The 17,231-nt window shown below is 37.5% G+C and overlaps 1 protein-coding gene across 11 annotated transcripts in view; it reads right to left on the bottom strand.

The window, feature by feature from the left end:
* The window catches only part of HIBCH (3-hydroxyisobutyryl-CoA hydrolase), a 182,610-nt gene that overhangs the window by 57,903 nt on the left and 107,476 nt on the right, over nucleotides 1-17,231 (bottom strand). For all 11 annotated transcript variants that reach the window (XR_004299749.1, XM_032406112.1, XM_032406122.1 and 8 more), the window contains 2 exons: nucleotides 17,040-17,120; nucleotides 12,303-12,355 (listed from right to left, as the gene is read on the bottom strand). Coding sequence is in view for 10 of the 11 variants with exons in the window: in XM_032406112.1 (XP_032262003.1) it covers nucleotides 12,303-12,355; nucleotides 17,040-17,120 (134 nt within the window). In the remaining variant the exon portion in view is untranslated. The remainder of the gene's footprint in view (nucleotides 1-12,302; nucleotides 12,356-17,039; nucleotides 17,121-17,231) is intronic.

Below are 17,231 nucleotides of genomic sequence, written 5' to 3'. Positions count from 1 at the left end.
TTTTGATCTTTTGAAAGCTTCTTGGATATTCCATTAAAAATGGCTTGTCCCAGAGTGGGGGAAAGATGGCGGAGGAGTAGGGGACCCTATTCCAACCAGTCCCAGAATTGAGCTGGATATCTACCAGACCATTCTGAACACCCACGAAATCAGCCTGAGATGTAAGAAGATAGAGCTGGATCTCTATAAACAGAATTATCGCAGGCAGTTGGTTCCGAGGTACGAAGCGGGGAGCCGTGATTCCCTGGGAAGATATCAGAGGATAAACGGCAGCAGGAGGGAGCCTGGTCGTGGGGATCCTACACCGCCCGTGAGTGATAGCCTCCCACGCTGGGGACGGGGGCACAGACTCGCAGACCGGTAGCGGCGGGGAAAGGACTTTAGGGCAGCACCTCAGACGGAAACCTGGAGCAGCGGGGCCATGTGCGTGAACTGGGGGAGGCTGGTGGTTTTAGAAGCACTAAGGGCAGAGATATGCTCCGACCTGGAGGTGAAGGCTGGGAGCGCTGCTGAGGGGCACACAACCCAGGACGCTGCAGGTTATAGCAGCACAGACAGAAACAGAGATAGTGTGGCCTGGAGAGCTCACTGAAGGACAGACTGCAATCTCTCTGCTCCGAGGCAGAGGGTTGGAAACAGTCTCTTCTGCTCTGACTCTCGGAAGAGACCTGGAAAGCCGCCAGAGAAAAAAGCCCCCAAAAGACGGTTTCCACTGAGCCCCTCCCCCGCCACAGGGGGGCAGGGCAACTCTGCCCAAACAGGATTGCCTGAGCAACAGTGTGGCAGGCCCCTCCCCCAGAAGACAGGCTGGGAAAACAAGAGGCCAGCAACCCTAAGGTCCCTAGAAAACAGGTGCATCTTGCTTGGGTTGTGGTCAATAATTTGGACTCTATATATTCCCTCAAGCACCCATCAACAGAATGACTAGGAGGAACCCCCAAAATAGGAAAGACTCAGAGATTATGATTTATGCCACAGATTTACAAATGGATTCAGATATAACCAAGATGTTGGAGATGGAATTCAGGCTAGCAATTGTGAAGACAATAGCTAGAATGGAGAAATCAATTAATGGCAACATAGAGTCTCTAAGGGCAGAAATGAAAGCTGAATTGGCAGAACTTAAAAATGCTATCAATGAGATCCAATCTAATCTAGATAATCTAACAGCTAGGGTAAGCGAGGCAGAAGAACAAATTAGTGACCGGAGAGACCATTTAATAGATAAAAAGGGAAAAGAGGAGGCCAGGGAAAAACAACTCAGAATCCATGAAAATAGAATCAGAGAAATAAGTGACACCATGAAACGTTCCAATGTCAGAATTATTGAAATCCCTGAGGGGGTAGAGAGAGAAGACTAGAAGATATATTTGAGCAAATCGTAGCTGAGAACTTCCCTAATCTGGAGAATGAAACAAACATTCATGTCCTAGAGGCAGAGAGGACCCCTCCCAAGATCAAGGAAAACAGGCCAACACCCCGGCATGTAATAGTAAAAACTTGCAAACCTTAGAACCAAGGAAACCATCTAAAGGGCAGTTGGCGGGAGAGACTCCTTACATACAGAGGGAGGAAAATCAGAATAACATCAGACCTATCCACAGAGGCCTGGCAAGCCAGAAAGGCCTAGCAAGACACATTCAGAGTACTAAACGAGAACATGCAGCCAGGAATACTTTATCCGGCAAGGGTGTCATTTAGAATGGATGGAGAGATGCAGAGCTTCCAAGACTGGCAGAAACTGAAAGAACATGTGACCACTAAGCCGGCCCTGCAAGAAATATTAAGGGGGGGGAGGGGTTTCTATAAAAGGAGAAAGACCCAAAGAGTGATATAGAACAAAAATTTACCGGGACAATCTATAAAAACAAGGTCTTCACAGGCAACATGATGACAATTAATTCATATCTTTCAATAATCACTCTCAACGTGAACAGCCTAAATGCTCCCATAAAACGGCACAGGAATGCAGATTGGATAAAAAGACAGGACCCATCCATATGCTGTCTACCAGAGGCTCATTTTGAACCTAAAGATACATCCAGACTGAAAGTGAAGGGATGGAGATCCATCTTCCATGCCAGCGGACCACAAAAGAAAGCTGGGGTAGCAATTCTTACATCAGACAAATTAGATTGTAAACTAAAGACTGCAGTTAGAGACACAGAAGGACAGGATATCATTCTTAAAGGGTCTATCCAACAAGAAGATCTAACAATTGTAAATATCTACGCCCCCAACATGGGAGCAGCCATCTACATAAGCCAACTGTTAACCAAAATAAAGAGTAATATTGATAACAATATGTTAATTGTAGGAGACCTCAATACTCCACTCTCAGCAACAGACAGATCATCTAAGCAGAAAATCAACAAAGAAACAAGAGCTTTGAATGACACACTGAACCAGATGGACCTCATAGATATATACAAAACATTCCACCCTAAAACAACAGAATACTCATTCTTCTCGAGCGCACATGGAACTTTCTCCAGAACAGACCACATTCTGGGTCACAAATCAGGTCTCAACCGATACCAAAAGACTGAGATTATTCCCTGCATATTCTCAGACCATAATGCTTTAAAACTGGAACTCAATCACAAGAAAAAATGTGGCAGAAAGTCAAACACTTGGAAGCTAAAGACCACTCTACTCAAGAATGTTTGGGTCAACCAGGAAATCAAAGAAGAACTTAAGCAATTCATGGAAATCAATGAGAATGAAAACACATCGGTCCAAAACCTGTGGGATACTGCAAAGGCGGTCCTAAGGGGGAAATACATAGCCATCCAAGCCTCACTCAAAAAAAACAGAAAAATCCCGAATTCACCAACTAACTCTACCTACACCTTAAAGAACTAGAGAAAAAGCAACAAACGATGCCTAAGCCATGCATTAGAAGAGAAAAAACTAAGATTAGAGCAGAGATCAATGAATTAGAAACCAGAAACACAGTAGATCAGATCAACAAAACGAGAAGCTGGTTCTTTGAAAGAATTAATAAGATCGATAAACCACTGGCCAGACTTATCCAAAAGAAAAGAGAAAGGACCCAAATTAATAAAATTATGAATGAAAGGGGAGTGATCACCACTAACACCAAGGAAATAGAAACAATTTTTAGAAATTATTATCAACAACTATATGCCAATAAACTGAGCAGTCTGGATGAAATGGATGCCTTCCTGGAAACCTATAAACTGCCAAGACTGAAACAGGAAGAAACTGACAACCTGAATAGGCCAATAACCAGTAACAAGATTGAAGCAGTGATCAAAAACCTCCCAAAAAACAAGAGCCCAGGGCCTGATGGATTCCCTGGGGAATTCTACCAAACATTCAAAGAAGAAATAATACTATTCTCCTGAAGCTGTTTCAAAAAATAGAAAGAGAAGGAAAGCTTCCAGACTCATTTTATGAGGCATTACCTTAATCCCCAAACCAGGTAAAGATTCCATCAAAAAGGAGAATTTCAGACCAATATCCCTGATGAATATGGATTCCAAAATCCTCAACAAAATCCTAGCTAATAGGATCCAACAATACATTAAAAGGATCATCCACCACGACCAAGTGGGATTTATCCCCGGGATGCAAGGGTGGTTCAACATTCGCAAATCAATTATTGTGATAGAACACATTAATAAGAGGAGGGAGAAGAACCATATGGTCCTCTCAATTGATGCAGAAAAAGCATTTGACAAAATACAACATCCTTTCCTGATTAAAACTCTCCAGAGTATAGGGACAGAGGGAACATTCCTCAAGCTCATAAAATCCATCTATGAAAAACCCACAGCGAATATCATCCTCAATGGGGAAAAGCTGAGAGCCTTTCCCTTAAGATCAGGAAAACGTCAAGGGTGCCCACTCTCACCACTGTTGTTCAACATAGTACTAGAAGTCCTAGCAACAGCAATCAGACAACAAAAAGAAATAAAAGGTATTCAAATTGGCAAAGAAGAAGTCAAACTCTCTCTTTTCGCAGACGACATGATACTTTATGTGGAAAACCCAAAAGACTCCACCCCCAAATTACTAGAACTCATCCAGCAATTCAGTAATGTGGCAGGATACAAAATCAATGCACAGAAATCAGTTGCTTTCTTATACACTAACAACGCAACTGTAGAAAGAGAAATTGGAGAAATGATTCCATTTACAGTAGCACCAAAAACCATAAGACACCTCGGAATAAACCTAACCAAAGAGGTAAAGGATCTATACTCTAGGAACTACAAAACACTCATGAAAGAAATTGAAGAAGACACAAAAAGATGGAAAAATATTCCATGCTCATGGATCAGAAGAATAAACATTGTTAAAATGTCTATGCTACCCAGAGCAAACTATACCTTCAATGCCATCCCGATCAAAATTCCAATGACATTTTTCAAAGTGCTGGAACAAACAATCCTAAAATTTGTATGGAATCAGAAAAGACCCCGAATCACCAAGGAAATGCTGAAAAAGAAAAACAAAGCTGGGGGCATCACGTTGCCCAATTTCAAGCTACATTACAAAGCAGTGATCACCAAGACAGCATGGTACTGGCACAAAAACAGACATATAGACCAATGGAACAGAATAGAGAGCCCAGATATGGACCCTCAACTCTATGGTCAAATAATCTTTGACAAAGCAGGAAAAAACATGCAATGGAAAAAAGACAGTCTCTTCAATAAATGGTGCTGGGAAAATTGGACAGCCACATGCAGAAGAATGAAACTCGACCATTCTCTAACACCATTCACAAAGATAAACTCAAAGTGGATGAAAGACCTCAATGTGAGACAGGAATCCATCAAAATCCTAGAGGAGAACATAGGCAGTAACCTCTTTGACATCGGCCACAGCAACTTCTTTCAAGATACATCTCCAAAAGCTAGTGAAACAAAAGCAAAAATGAACTTTTGGGACTTCATCAAGATAAAAAGCTTCTGCATAGCAAAGGAAACAGTCAACAAAACAAAGAAGCAACCCACAGAATGGGAGAAGATATTTGCAAATGACACTACAGATAAAGGGCTGGTATCCAAGATCTATAAAGAACTTCTCAAACTCAACACCCAAAAAAACAAATAATCAAGTCAAAAAATGGGCAGAAGATATGAACAGACACTTCTCCAAAGAAGACAGACAAATGGCTAACAGACACGTGAAAAAATGTTCATCATCATTAGCCATCAGGGAAATTCAAATCAAAACCACATTGAGATACCACCTTACACCAGTTAGAATGGCAAAAATGGACAGGGCAAGAAACAACAAATGTTAGAGAGGTTGTGGAGAAAGGGGACACTCTTACACTGTTGGTGGGAATGCAAGTTGGTACAGCCACTTTGGAAAACACAGTGTAGAGGTGCCTCAAAAAATTAAAAATAGAGCTACCCTATGACCCAGCAATTGCACTCCTGGGTATTTACCCCAAAGACACAGATGCAGTGAAAAGAAGGGCCATATGCACCCCAATGTTCACAGCAGCAATGTCCACAATAGCCAAACTGTGGAAAGAGCCGAGATGCCCTTCAACAGATGAATGGATAAAGAAGATGTGGTCCATATATACAATGGAATATTACTCAGCCACCAGAAAGGATGAATACCCAACTTTTACATCAACATGGATGGGACTGGAGGAGATTATGCTAAGTGAAATAAGTCAAGCAGAGAAAGTCAATTATCATATGGTTTCACTTATTTGTGGAACGTAAGGAATAACATGGAGGACATTAGGAGAAGGAAGGGAAAAATGAAGGGGGGGAAATCGGAGGGAGAGATGAACCATGAGAAACTATGGACTCTGAGAAACAAACTGAGGGTTTTAGAGGGGAGGGGGGTGGGGGGATGGGTTAGCCCAGTGATGGGTATTAAAGAGGGCATGTACTACATGGAGCACTGGGTACTATACGAAAACAATGAATCATGGAATACTACATCAAAAACTAATGATGTATTATATGGTGACTAACATAATAAAATTTTAAAAAATAAAAATAAATAAAAATAAAAAAATGGATTGTCCCTGGGGTGCCTGGGTGGCTCAGTCAGTTAAGCATCTGCCTTTGGCTCAGATCATGATCCCAGGGTCCTGAGATCAAGCCCTACATTGGGCTCCCTGCTCAGCAGGGAGTCTGCTTCTCCCTCTCCCTCTGTGTGTATGCTCTCTAGCTCTCTCTCTCTCTAGCTCTCACTCTCTCTCGAATAAATAAAATCTTAAAAAATTAATATACAAATTAAATAAATAAAAATGGCACGGCCCAAGGGTGCCTGGATGGCTCAGTTGGTTAAGCATGCGACTCTTGATTTCACTCAGGTCATGATCTCAGGGTCGTGAGACTGAACCCCATGTCAGGCTCTGAGCTGGGCATGGAGCGCACTTAAGGTTCTCTTTCTCCCTCTGCCCTGCCCCTCCCTAAGTGTGGAAAGAAAGAAAAGAGAAAGAAAAGAAAAGAGAAAGAAAAGAAAAAAGAAAAAGGCATGGCCTATGCTTGTCTCTGTGTTTTCATTAAACAATGTAAACACATTAAAGAATACTGTAATTAACTTTTTTTAAAATCAAGAGATTTAAATGATGTGGTGGGGGGAGTAAGCTGAACTCAAAAGTTTCTTTAAAAATCTTCTTTAACTGGGGCACCTGGGTGGCTCAGTCGTTAAGCATCTGCCTTCGGCTCAGGTCATGATCCCAGAGTCCTGAGATCGAGCCCCGCGTCAGGCTCCCTGCTCAGCGGGAAGCCTGCTTCTCCCTCTCCCACTCCCCCTGCTTGTGTGCCCTCTCTCGCTGTGTCTCTGTCAAATAAATAAAATCTTTAAAAAAAAAAAAAAAAAAACTTCTTTAACTTAGCTAATAAAATCATTGCATCTCTTCTTTCATAAAGTCTCAGGTTCTTACGTAACTAAGGAGTATTACAAAAAACCCAGTATTTTATAATAAAAAAATGGTTTCTTAAAATGTCATCTATTCAATTATCACTAAAACAATACTTTTTAAAAGTGAAGATACAACTATTATCTCACAGACCTCTGTAGTACATTAATATAATTCAATCTTTGAGGGCTGTTAATTCTTCTCATTAAAAAAGGACATGTCTCAATGACATTTATGAGTGGTTAAACTTAATCTGATTCAGTAATTGAGCACTAGCCAATTTTCCATGTGGCTAGCTTGTGTCCCACAAAGTCACGTGGGTATTGTCTACACTCACTCTTCCCATTCCAATGCCCACTTCTCTATTCATGAGAACATACCCCTTTCTAAAGTACGCCTTACAACTTTAAATTTTCCATTATTTTGATTACAAAACCTTTTGCTAGCAGCATCTTACTACTTTGAGACACACAACAATGCCATATTACACTCATATTTTGAGTTGGCTTGGGGGAGCTAACCTCATCTCTGTTGTAAAATGCATTTTGGAGGAGAAGAGAAAAGAAGAAATGGAGAAAAGAAGAAAGGAAGGAAGAAAGAAATTTGAAATATCTTTAAACCCAATTCAGTTGAGAGGGAAATATGGGTGGTACCACACATACAGAGTAAAAATTTAAAGACTGTTCTGTTCTGTATCTACTAAAAATTAATATTGATTTTTAATCATTTGTCTTTCTATATATATTAATTTGAGAAAATATGAATTCAGATATTTAAAATAAAGGGGAAAGGAATGAAAAATCTGTCTTTCTGAGAAACACAATGAACTATTCTTTCACATTTTTATTCATTAAAAAATTGTTTATCTCTTACAGAAACACTGGAATGACATAATCTCAAGTAATTTTGATCAGCCAAGTGAAGAAACACTCAGAAACATTCATTTTTATTTTACCAAAGACCAAAATATTGAGTAAATGGTCAAATCTGAAATCTGAAACATAATGGAATCCAGCCATACCTTCTACAAAGTGCTGTGCTACTTACTCCTCACGATAGATAACAAAAGATGGTAAAGCTGTTCTTGTCCTTGATGGAAAAAAACTTTTTCTATAGTAAAAAGAAAAAAAAAATACAAAAACAAAAACAAGCTCTATGGTGCCATCTTTTGGACCGTTCAAGTTTTTTAACAAAATTCCTTCTTACATTATAAGAAACAATTTATGGATCAGTATCAAGATAAAAACAAACAATTACTATTTGTACACCTTAAGCCATATTTGCTCTATCTTATTCTAAACTTCTGTATTAGGATTTAAGATATATTTATATTGAATAATTTTATGTAATATTAAAATTCTACTAACAATTCTGAAAATAAAGTCTTTTTGAGTAACACACTACATGTTCTCAACACCTTGTGGTAGTGGTTCCTAAAGTGAGTCACCCCCACTATCACCAGCATCATCATCTGGGAACTTGTTAGAAATGCAAATTCGGGTGATGGGTATTGAGGAGGGCACGTGCTGTGATGAGCACTGGGTGTTATACTTAACTAATGAATCACTGAACACTACATCAGAAACTAATGATGTACTACACAGTGGCTAACTAAACATTAAAAAAAAAAACAAATGCAAATTCTTGGACCACACTTCAAATGGACGAAACTGAAATGAGGGTGGGAGGAGTCTGCATTTCAACAAGCCCTCAAAGTGATTCTGATACAAGCTAACCCGTGAAAAACAATGTCCCACGGGATTTTGAAAAAGGTCCACAGGTAATAGTTAAGAATCACTAGCAGATCAGCAGTTCATAATCTTAGCTACACACTGGGATCACCAAAGAGCTTTAAAAAATACTTTGGTCCCACTCCAGTACCTGATTTAATAGTTCTGTGAGGTGAGTAAAGCCTGGACAATGGAACCTGTAAGTCTCGCAAGGGATTCTAAAATGCAGCCAAGGTTGAAAGCCAGTATCTAGAGGATTGTATTTTCAAAAGGAAGAGTTCACTAAGAGTCTTAGTTAAGCAGAGTTTGAAATGAGACATGAAAAGCTAGCCTTCAAAACCAAGATACGTTCAAAATATCGTTCCAAAAAAAAAAAAAAAAGAACTGGTTCACTTCAAGTCTGTAAATTTTACATTTTCAAAGGCTACATAAGAAAATACATACTGTACATTTCTGGTTGTTGAGAGGGTTAAAAAAAAAGAGGACATGATAGCCTTTGCCCTTATAGACCATCTAATATATCTGGGCTTATTTCATAATAAGTAACAAAGTATAAATGCCAAATTTGGGGTACAGATTGAATGCAGAAGTCAATGGAAGAAGAAATCACATCTAATCATAGTAGTATTTAAGACTGTCAAAAAATAGATTAGAACTTCAGTCTTTAAGAATGAATTACATAGGGGCGCCTGGGTGGCTCAGTCGTTAAGCGTCTGCCTTCGGCTCAGGTCATGATCCCAGGGTCCTGGGATCGAGCCCAACGTCGGGCTCCCTGCTTGGCGGAGAGCCTGCTTCTCCCTCTCCCACTCCCCCCACTTGTGTTCCCTCTCTGTGTGTCTCTCTGTCAAATAAAATCTTTAAAAAAAAAAAAAAAGAATGAATTACATAAAGAGTATTTGTGAGGCACGTAGGTGGGCAGACCTGATGGGAGAAAAGACACATAGGGGGTTGCTGGATTTTTTTTTTGGGGGGGAAGGGGGCTGATAATAATGTAACATAAAAGAACCTTGCTCACTGAGGGATTTCTCATGACTTGACTATTTTGTCAATTTTCCCAAGGATGGTACATAACTGGTACCATTCTAGAAACACAAGACATATACAAGAGAAGTTAATTCATTACATACAATGGATGCCTTGTGGCATGGTTTTCACACTTAACATGACCCAGAATCACTTGGAGGGCTTGTTAAAACAGACTGCTGGGCCCCACCCTCAGAGTCTGACTCTGAGGTAAGGCCCCAGATTGTGTATTTCTAACAAATCCTTAAATGCTGCTGATACTGCTAGTGCAAAAATAACACCTTGAAAACCATTGCCTTAGGGCACTAAGACTTAATTCTCTGGTGGTATTCTCATTAAGGCTGATATAAAGTATATTTTCATTTTTATTTCGAAAGTCATTCATACTCATTAAATACAGAAAACAGACCAGTAGAAAGCAGCAGCATCACCCTTACTCCCTCCATTCAAGGCAACATTATCTTGGTATGTTTTACTGCACTCTTCTCTGAAGAAATAAATGGAGTATTCTTGACTGAAACATACATAGGAATGTATGCAAACACCATACCAACTGATACATGTCATGGAGGCCAAAAGGCACAGTCAATTCACTCAGATGTAGTATGCTAGAGCAATAATTCTTCTCAGGCTCCTATGAAAAAGTGGAATTTCTGCTCACTGATAGTAAAAAAGGGCAGTTCACCAATCCTTTCATATCAAAATTAGTCTTGTGTTATTAAACTTGAGTGATCTCTTGGTCAACTAGACCAAGTATTTATTGAAATATTTTCAATAATGGTGTGTCAGCAACATATTTTCTAAGCCCTTTCATTTCTGAGAATATTTTTCTTTTACAATTATACTAAATGACAACTTGGTTGGGTAGGAAACTCTTTAACGACTTGATTTCACAACTTTCTCAATCCATTGACTTCTGGCACTTAAACTCTGAAACCAGAACTGATTTACATTCCTTGGTATGTAACTTGTATTCACTAACTTCAAATGGACGAAACTGAAATGAGGACGAAACCCTACTCCCTAGCCTGAACACTTAGTTTTTTCCTCAAAGCCTGTAATTTAGAAAAACTCACCTAAGCTTTTATCTAGATGTGGATCTCTTTTCAATGATTTTATCTGAAAGAGTGTGTTTCCCTTAATTATACATACCACAAGTTTGAGAGTTTTTTGTTTTTAATTAAAGAAAGTCATCTTTATATCGGGCCATTATTTTTATTCCAAGTGCTAGATTTACTTTCCATGAAATATCATTCCTTTGTTGGGTTCCCAGTATCCTTCTTTCGCCTTAATTACCTCAAAAGTTTCTTCTCATCATTTTCATTCTTGTCCTTTTACGATTAGTGCTTTTCAAGTTTGTCCTCCACAGATACAGCTTCATTATCTGTAATATTAAATTCAACTCCTTCTAATCTATTGCCCTAAGGGGAATGTCAGTTTTGCTATTCCCCTCACCCTTCCTTATGTTGCCTGTTGCCCTTTCATCTGAGCTTATTGTCTCCTGATGGGCTGTCTTTCCTATTTCATGGGAGCTACATCTTTTTAAGTGTTATTAAATATGCCCAATGTTGTTTTTATCTTCATTTTTCCTGCTTCCTTTCACATTCACAGGGCAGCTCTTCCTTCAACATTTCAATTATTTTCCTTCCCCTTATTCTGCAGTATTTTTTCAGATTTTTTTTTTTTTCAGTATTTTCCTCATGGTAACACTTCCTTGACAAAGAAAGCATAATCAACTCATGTTCAGTAAATGTTAACGAGCCAAGAGGTACACGTTGCCCCTTCATCCTGCTTTCTAACCACAGCTGCTAGTGGAATCCCTTCCCAAAATGACATGCAAGATCTAAGCAACTCCCAGTGCCTAAGAGGCTTTATCTAGTTTGGTTCTATCAGAAAAAGAGGGGGGCTTCTTGTACTCCCAATGACTAAATCTCTGAAACCCTGAACATTGTATCTTTGAAATTCTTCCCTTCAGCCTCCTACTACCTACCTAAATCCTACCTTTTCCTGCCATGAAGACCCATTCTGACCTCTCACTTCTTTAAAGGCTTGTCTTTGGTATAGCTAGTGTCATATAATTTTCCCCTTTTCTGTTATTATTTCATGTTTTTCCAACTCTACATCAAGTTATTCAAGGCCAGAAACATTTAAGACTTCTTTGAAATTACACAGAAATAAAAGAAATACTTTGTCAATTGATAAGAAATGCATTTTCAGAGAACTTCATAAAGTATCCAGACACTTTCACTAAGGTGAGATTTTGTGTAATAGATACAATTTAGGCAAACACATCCCCAAGACTCAGTCTAAGAATCCCTTAACATTCCAGTTTCTTTTCTGAAGCTTTTGGAAGCAATCAGTTTACTTTTAAGTAGAAAAAGGGCTCTATGTAACAACTGCAACAGAAAATTCAATCCATTCTGTTGGTTAAAAAACCTTGCTAATTCAAGAAGCTAAAATAGTATATAACATAATTAAGAACATATTCTTTTGGGTGGAGATCGTCTAAAAGTGCTATAAGCAAATACTAGATCCTAAACCTGCAAGGATCCAAAATCCAAACAGGATTTTGTTTCAATGAGTTCTACCATATTACATTCATCGCCTCACTTCTGATCAATAATGATTATTTTTAGTAAACTCACATATCAATGATGAGAGTAAGGTAGCCTACTTACCCCACCCATTGTAATTCCATGAATAAGTGCAACATATGGTTTCTGGCAAGAACCTAAAAAAAAAAAACAACAACAAAAAAAAACAGAGCTAGAATTAATTACAATGTTTAAAATACATTCACTTTTCCAAAAATCTCATGTTACATAAAATCTGAATAATTTCTTTAGGAAATTTTTGCAAGAAATACCAAAGTGGCTAAATATATGGCTTCTAAAATATGTTCTTTTTAAAATGTCAATCCCTACACAATCCTGATTGCCTATTATCATTTAACAACTCAACACTTCAACTTAAATGAGAGCCTTTTATAACTCAGCTATTGAAAAATATAATTAAGATTTACCTTATAAGCCATGGATGTTATGTACACAGTTGTATTTTAAGGAACCTAATTTGTTTTCAATACAAAGAGAAGTGCAGCATACAGTAAAAAGCAAGGACTGGGAGTTAGAAGACCCAGATTCCAGTCTCATCTTTGTCATTAACTGGCAAATCAACTATATTCAATATATATACTGGCATGAGATATACACACACACACAAACACACACACGCAAATACTGGCAATTCAATATATATACTAGCATTAGGTATATACACATTTATACACACACGTTAATGTATTGTATATGTGCATATCATATGTATGTATATGATTTATAGGTAAGTTTCCTCATCTATTAAATAATGAGATTAAACATATGGCCTCAGAAGTGCCTTTCAGCTCAAAAATTCTGTAAAATTTTACTGTGTTCCTTTTCCTTTTTTCTTTTTCCTCTGAGACGGGGAGTTGCTTATAACGTAACAAAAATGTAAATCACTGAGCTTCTGTTACTGCTTGTTGCCAATATTACTTCCTTACTGAAGACCAATATAAAAATTCAGTTTTTTGGGTTTCTGTTTTGGACTTTTTTTTTTGATTGTAGTAGACACACAATGTTACATTAGTTTCAGGTGTACAACATAGTGATTCAACAAGTTTATATACATTATGTTATGCTCACACAAGTGTAGCTACCATTTGTCACCATGCAATGCCATTATAATACCATTGACTATATTCCCCATGCTGTACCTTTTATTCCTGTGACTTACTCATTCCATAACTGGAAGACTGTATTGCTCACTCCCCTCTTCATCCATTTTACCTATCCCTCCACTTCCGTCCCCTCCGGCAACCATCAGTTTGTTCTCTGTATTTACAGGTCTGTTTTCTGCTGTTTATTCATTTGTTTTTTAGATTCCACATATAAGTGAAATCATATGGTATGTCTTTCTCTGACTCATTTCACTTAGCATAATACCCTCTAGATACATCCCGTGTTGTCACAAATGGCAAGATCTCAATCTTTTTTATGGCTGAGTAATATTCCATGCAATGTAGAAGGATAAAACTGCAGTTCCAATCCATCTAGCAGTTCTGTATTTCCAGCTTGCCAAATGAGCCATCAAGTCACAATTCTAGAATGAGTTTCACTCATATTTGCCAGTTTGCCACATCTATAGCCTTCAATCTTGAACTATAATTCCCTTCAATCTTGAACTGTAATTCCCTAGGAAACTATAATTCCCTAGAAACTATGGAAAGAAATTTCTCTATTGATTGGGATGGAGATACATACACACACCCCATTTCAGCTATATATATATACATATATATATATATTTCAGATATAAAATATTAGAAGCTAACTGATGCAGGGAATAAAGCCAGAATCTGTCAAATTCCTTATTAAACACAATATATCATTACAATGTATAGAAATTAAACCTTGAAGGCTTTCTCTCTGTATATTAATATTTAACCAAACTCTTTAAACTTCTTAGAGGTTTTCTCCCATCTCCTTTTATTTAGTATAGAACTGCACTAATATAGTAGCCACTAGACAAATGTAGCTATTGAAATCAAATTTCTTGCTCACACTAGCCCCATTTCAAGTTCTCATTAGCCACATGAATAAGCCACTCTAAGTAAACCTGATATGTAGAATTTTAGACTTAAAGAAGTGAGAGATATCCATTCAATCTGGCTCACTGAGCTAAATCAAGAAGTAGCCTTTTTTCCCACTCCTACTTCAAATACATAGTAATTCTATGAAAAAAAATTTTTTTTTAATGTACATCCAAGTTCAAAGCCAAACAAAGGAAATCCACCAGTGCCAGAATAAACTCAAAATCAATAGCTGAGTGAAGCTACAGCCAGTCACTGTGAGTGAACGTGTATTTGATTTGAGTCAGAAATAAATTCTGGCCCACATAACTTGCGAAATGGACTACCTGCATAAAAGTTCATCCTAGGGAACTATTAGATTCACAAAACATGATTAGAAAAACCATCTGCTGAGCCAGGAAGTGAATAAATTCCTTCCAAGAAAGGGAGAGAAAAAGCCAAAGAAAGTGGATGCTCAAGCAGATAATAAGCACCACCACTACCACAGAACAAAAAAACTCCCCTAACAAATTTGTAATAGAAGTAATATCTGTAACTTGGTAAAAATGTGCCTACAAAATGATACTAAAAATTGAAAGTTTAAAAGCTTTCCTATGGACATCAGAAATAAGACAAAATATAATCATTCAACATTACAATGGAGGTCCCAGCCAAAATATAAGAAAAGTCATAATATAAAGACTGGAGAGACAGAAGTGAAAAAAATTATGTGCAGATGGTGTAATTGCCTATGTAGAAAAGCCAAGAGAATCTACAGAAATATCATTAGAATAACAAATTTCAGCAGGGTTGCAGGATATAAGAACAAACTCTAAAATCCAAAGCACTTCAATATGCCAAAAACAGTAAATTACAAAATGTAACAGTAAAATTACCATTAAATGTACTAATAAAAAAAGTAAGCTACCTTAGAATAAAACTTAAAAAAAAAGGCAGCAACATCTTTATGGATAAAGTTACAAAACATTATTAAAGGACATAAAAACTCAAATCTGATTAAAAGTTCCAAACTGGTTTAGGGTGATAGTTACACAAGTTTACTAAAAGTTATTGAATTATATATTTGAAATGGGTGAGTTTTATGGTATGTAAATTATGATTCTGCAAGTTTTTAGGTCTGCATAAATAAAGAGATATGCCACATGCATAGATAGGAAGACTCAATATGAAAGATGTCAATTCACCCTAAATTAATCTATAATTGTCATTCCAATCAAAACCTCAATGGAATCTTCTGTGGAGCCTGAAAAAATAATTCTAAAACTCATACGGAAGATCAAAAGCCCAAGAGCAGCCAAGATAGTTCCAAAAGAAAACAAGAGCAACTTATACTGCCAGATAGAAACATATCTTAAAGCTGTAATAAGGGAGACATTGTAGTTTCATCATTAAGTACAAACAGACCAGTGAACAAAGTAGCCCAGAAACAGACCAAGTCGCATATAAGAACTTGATATATGACAGAGGTATCATTAAAATCAGTGAAAAAGGCATGAACGTTATAATAAAAGGCATTACAACATCTGGCTTTCTAGCTGAAAAATAAAAGTTAAATGATGTCACACGCAAAAAACAATTCCAAGTACATTAAAGACTCAGAGTATAAAGAAGCAAAATATTGAAGCTATTAAAAGAAAATATGAGAACATCTTAATAACCTCAGTGTTACTAAGTGGGTTTTTTTAAATGCAAAAATGCAGAAATCATATAGGAAAACAATGGATACATTTCAACTCATCAAATAAGAACGTGTATATACCAAAAGATAACTTAAAGTAGCAAAGAGAAGTGTTCTTATAGTACATATAATCTACAAAAGTGAGGAATCCAGGATATATAAAGACCTATACCATCAGTAAGAAAAAGACAAACAATCCCACAGAAAGATGAACAAAGGATGAGAAGAAAATCTAAATATGTAGCAAAAATACTAAGTATGGTCTAGTAGGATACACTAAAAATTAATGACAATGGTTACTTCTTAAGGAGAGATAATGGTTGCTTCTGGGGAGAGAAAAAAAATGGCACTGAGGAAAGCAACAAAGTGTACTGAAGTTTAAAACCTGTAGTATTATATTTCTTTCAAATAAATCTTAAAACATCAAGCAAAAATGAAATACTAATGTCTGTTCATTCTGGCTGGTGGGAACATAACTATTTATTATCTTATTCCCTGCAATTTAACATTTGAAACACGTTTGATAAAAAGTACTGCTTCACTTCCAGTGAAATCTGGAACATCAACTATGAAGACACTTTCATGCCAGAGTTCCTCAAGAATTAAGAAATGGTATTTCATTTTACATAGAAAACTGAGACCCAAGTTTTCTGTTTTCCAAGAAAGCCAGTTGTATGATCAGAATCCATGTTTTCATATTGATTGTAGGACAAATAGTGATTAAGTACAGCTTACTAATATTAAAGTGTGAATTGTCCTGGAATGAGCCGAATAATCAGCTTTACTTATGCCTGACATATAGTACATAAAAGAGTAAATAAGAGTGTCTGATATTTTTAACAATTAATATTGTGCAGCTTATTTCTTGATTCCATTTTCTTTTTTTTTTTTTTAAATATTTTATTTATTTGACAGAGAGAGAGGGAACACAAGCAGGGGGAGTGGGAGAGGGAGAAGCAGGCTTCCCGCCGAGCAGGGAGCCTGATGTGGGGCTCGATCCCAGGACCCTGGGATCATGACCTGAGCCGAAGGCAGACACTTAACGACTGAGCCACCCAGGCGCCCCTCTTGATTCCATTTTCAAAGCTCTCAGTGGAACACACGTACCAATGGCATTGTTCAGCATATATTCTTCTCTAAAGAAATCTTGAGCTATCTTCTGGTTTGCCTTTCCAGCTTCGGAGATCGCTACAAGAAAAAAAAAAAGGAAGGAAGGAAGGGGAAAAAGGAAAGATTACAAATTTTTTAAGAAGTGCTTTCTAGCGGGGCGCCTAACTGGCTCAGTTGGTAGAGCATGCC

Source organism: Phoca vitulina, unplaced genomic scaffold (assembly GCF_004348235.1).
Source record: "Phoca vitulina isolate PV1807 unplaced genomic scaffold, GSC_HSeal_1.0 scaffold1, whole genome shotgun sequence".
NCBI classification, from domain to species: Eukaryota; Metazoa; Chordata; class Mammalia; order Carnivora; family Phocidae; genus Phoca; species Phoca vitulina.
This window is presented reverse-complemented; position numbering and strand designations above follow the sequence as displayed.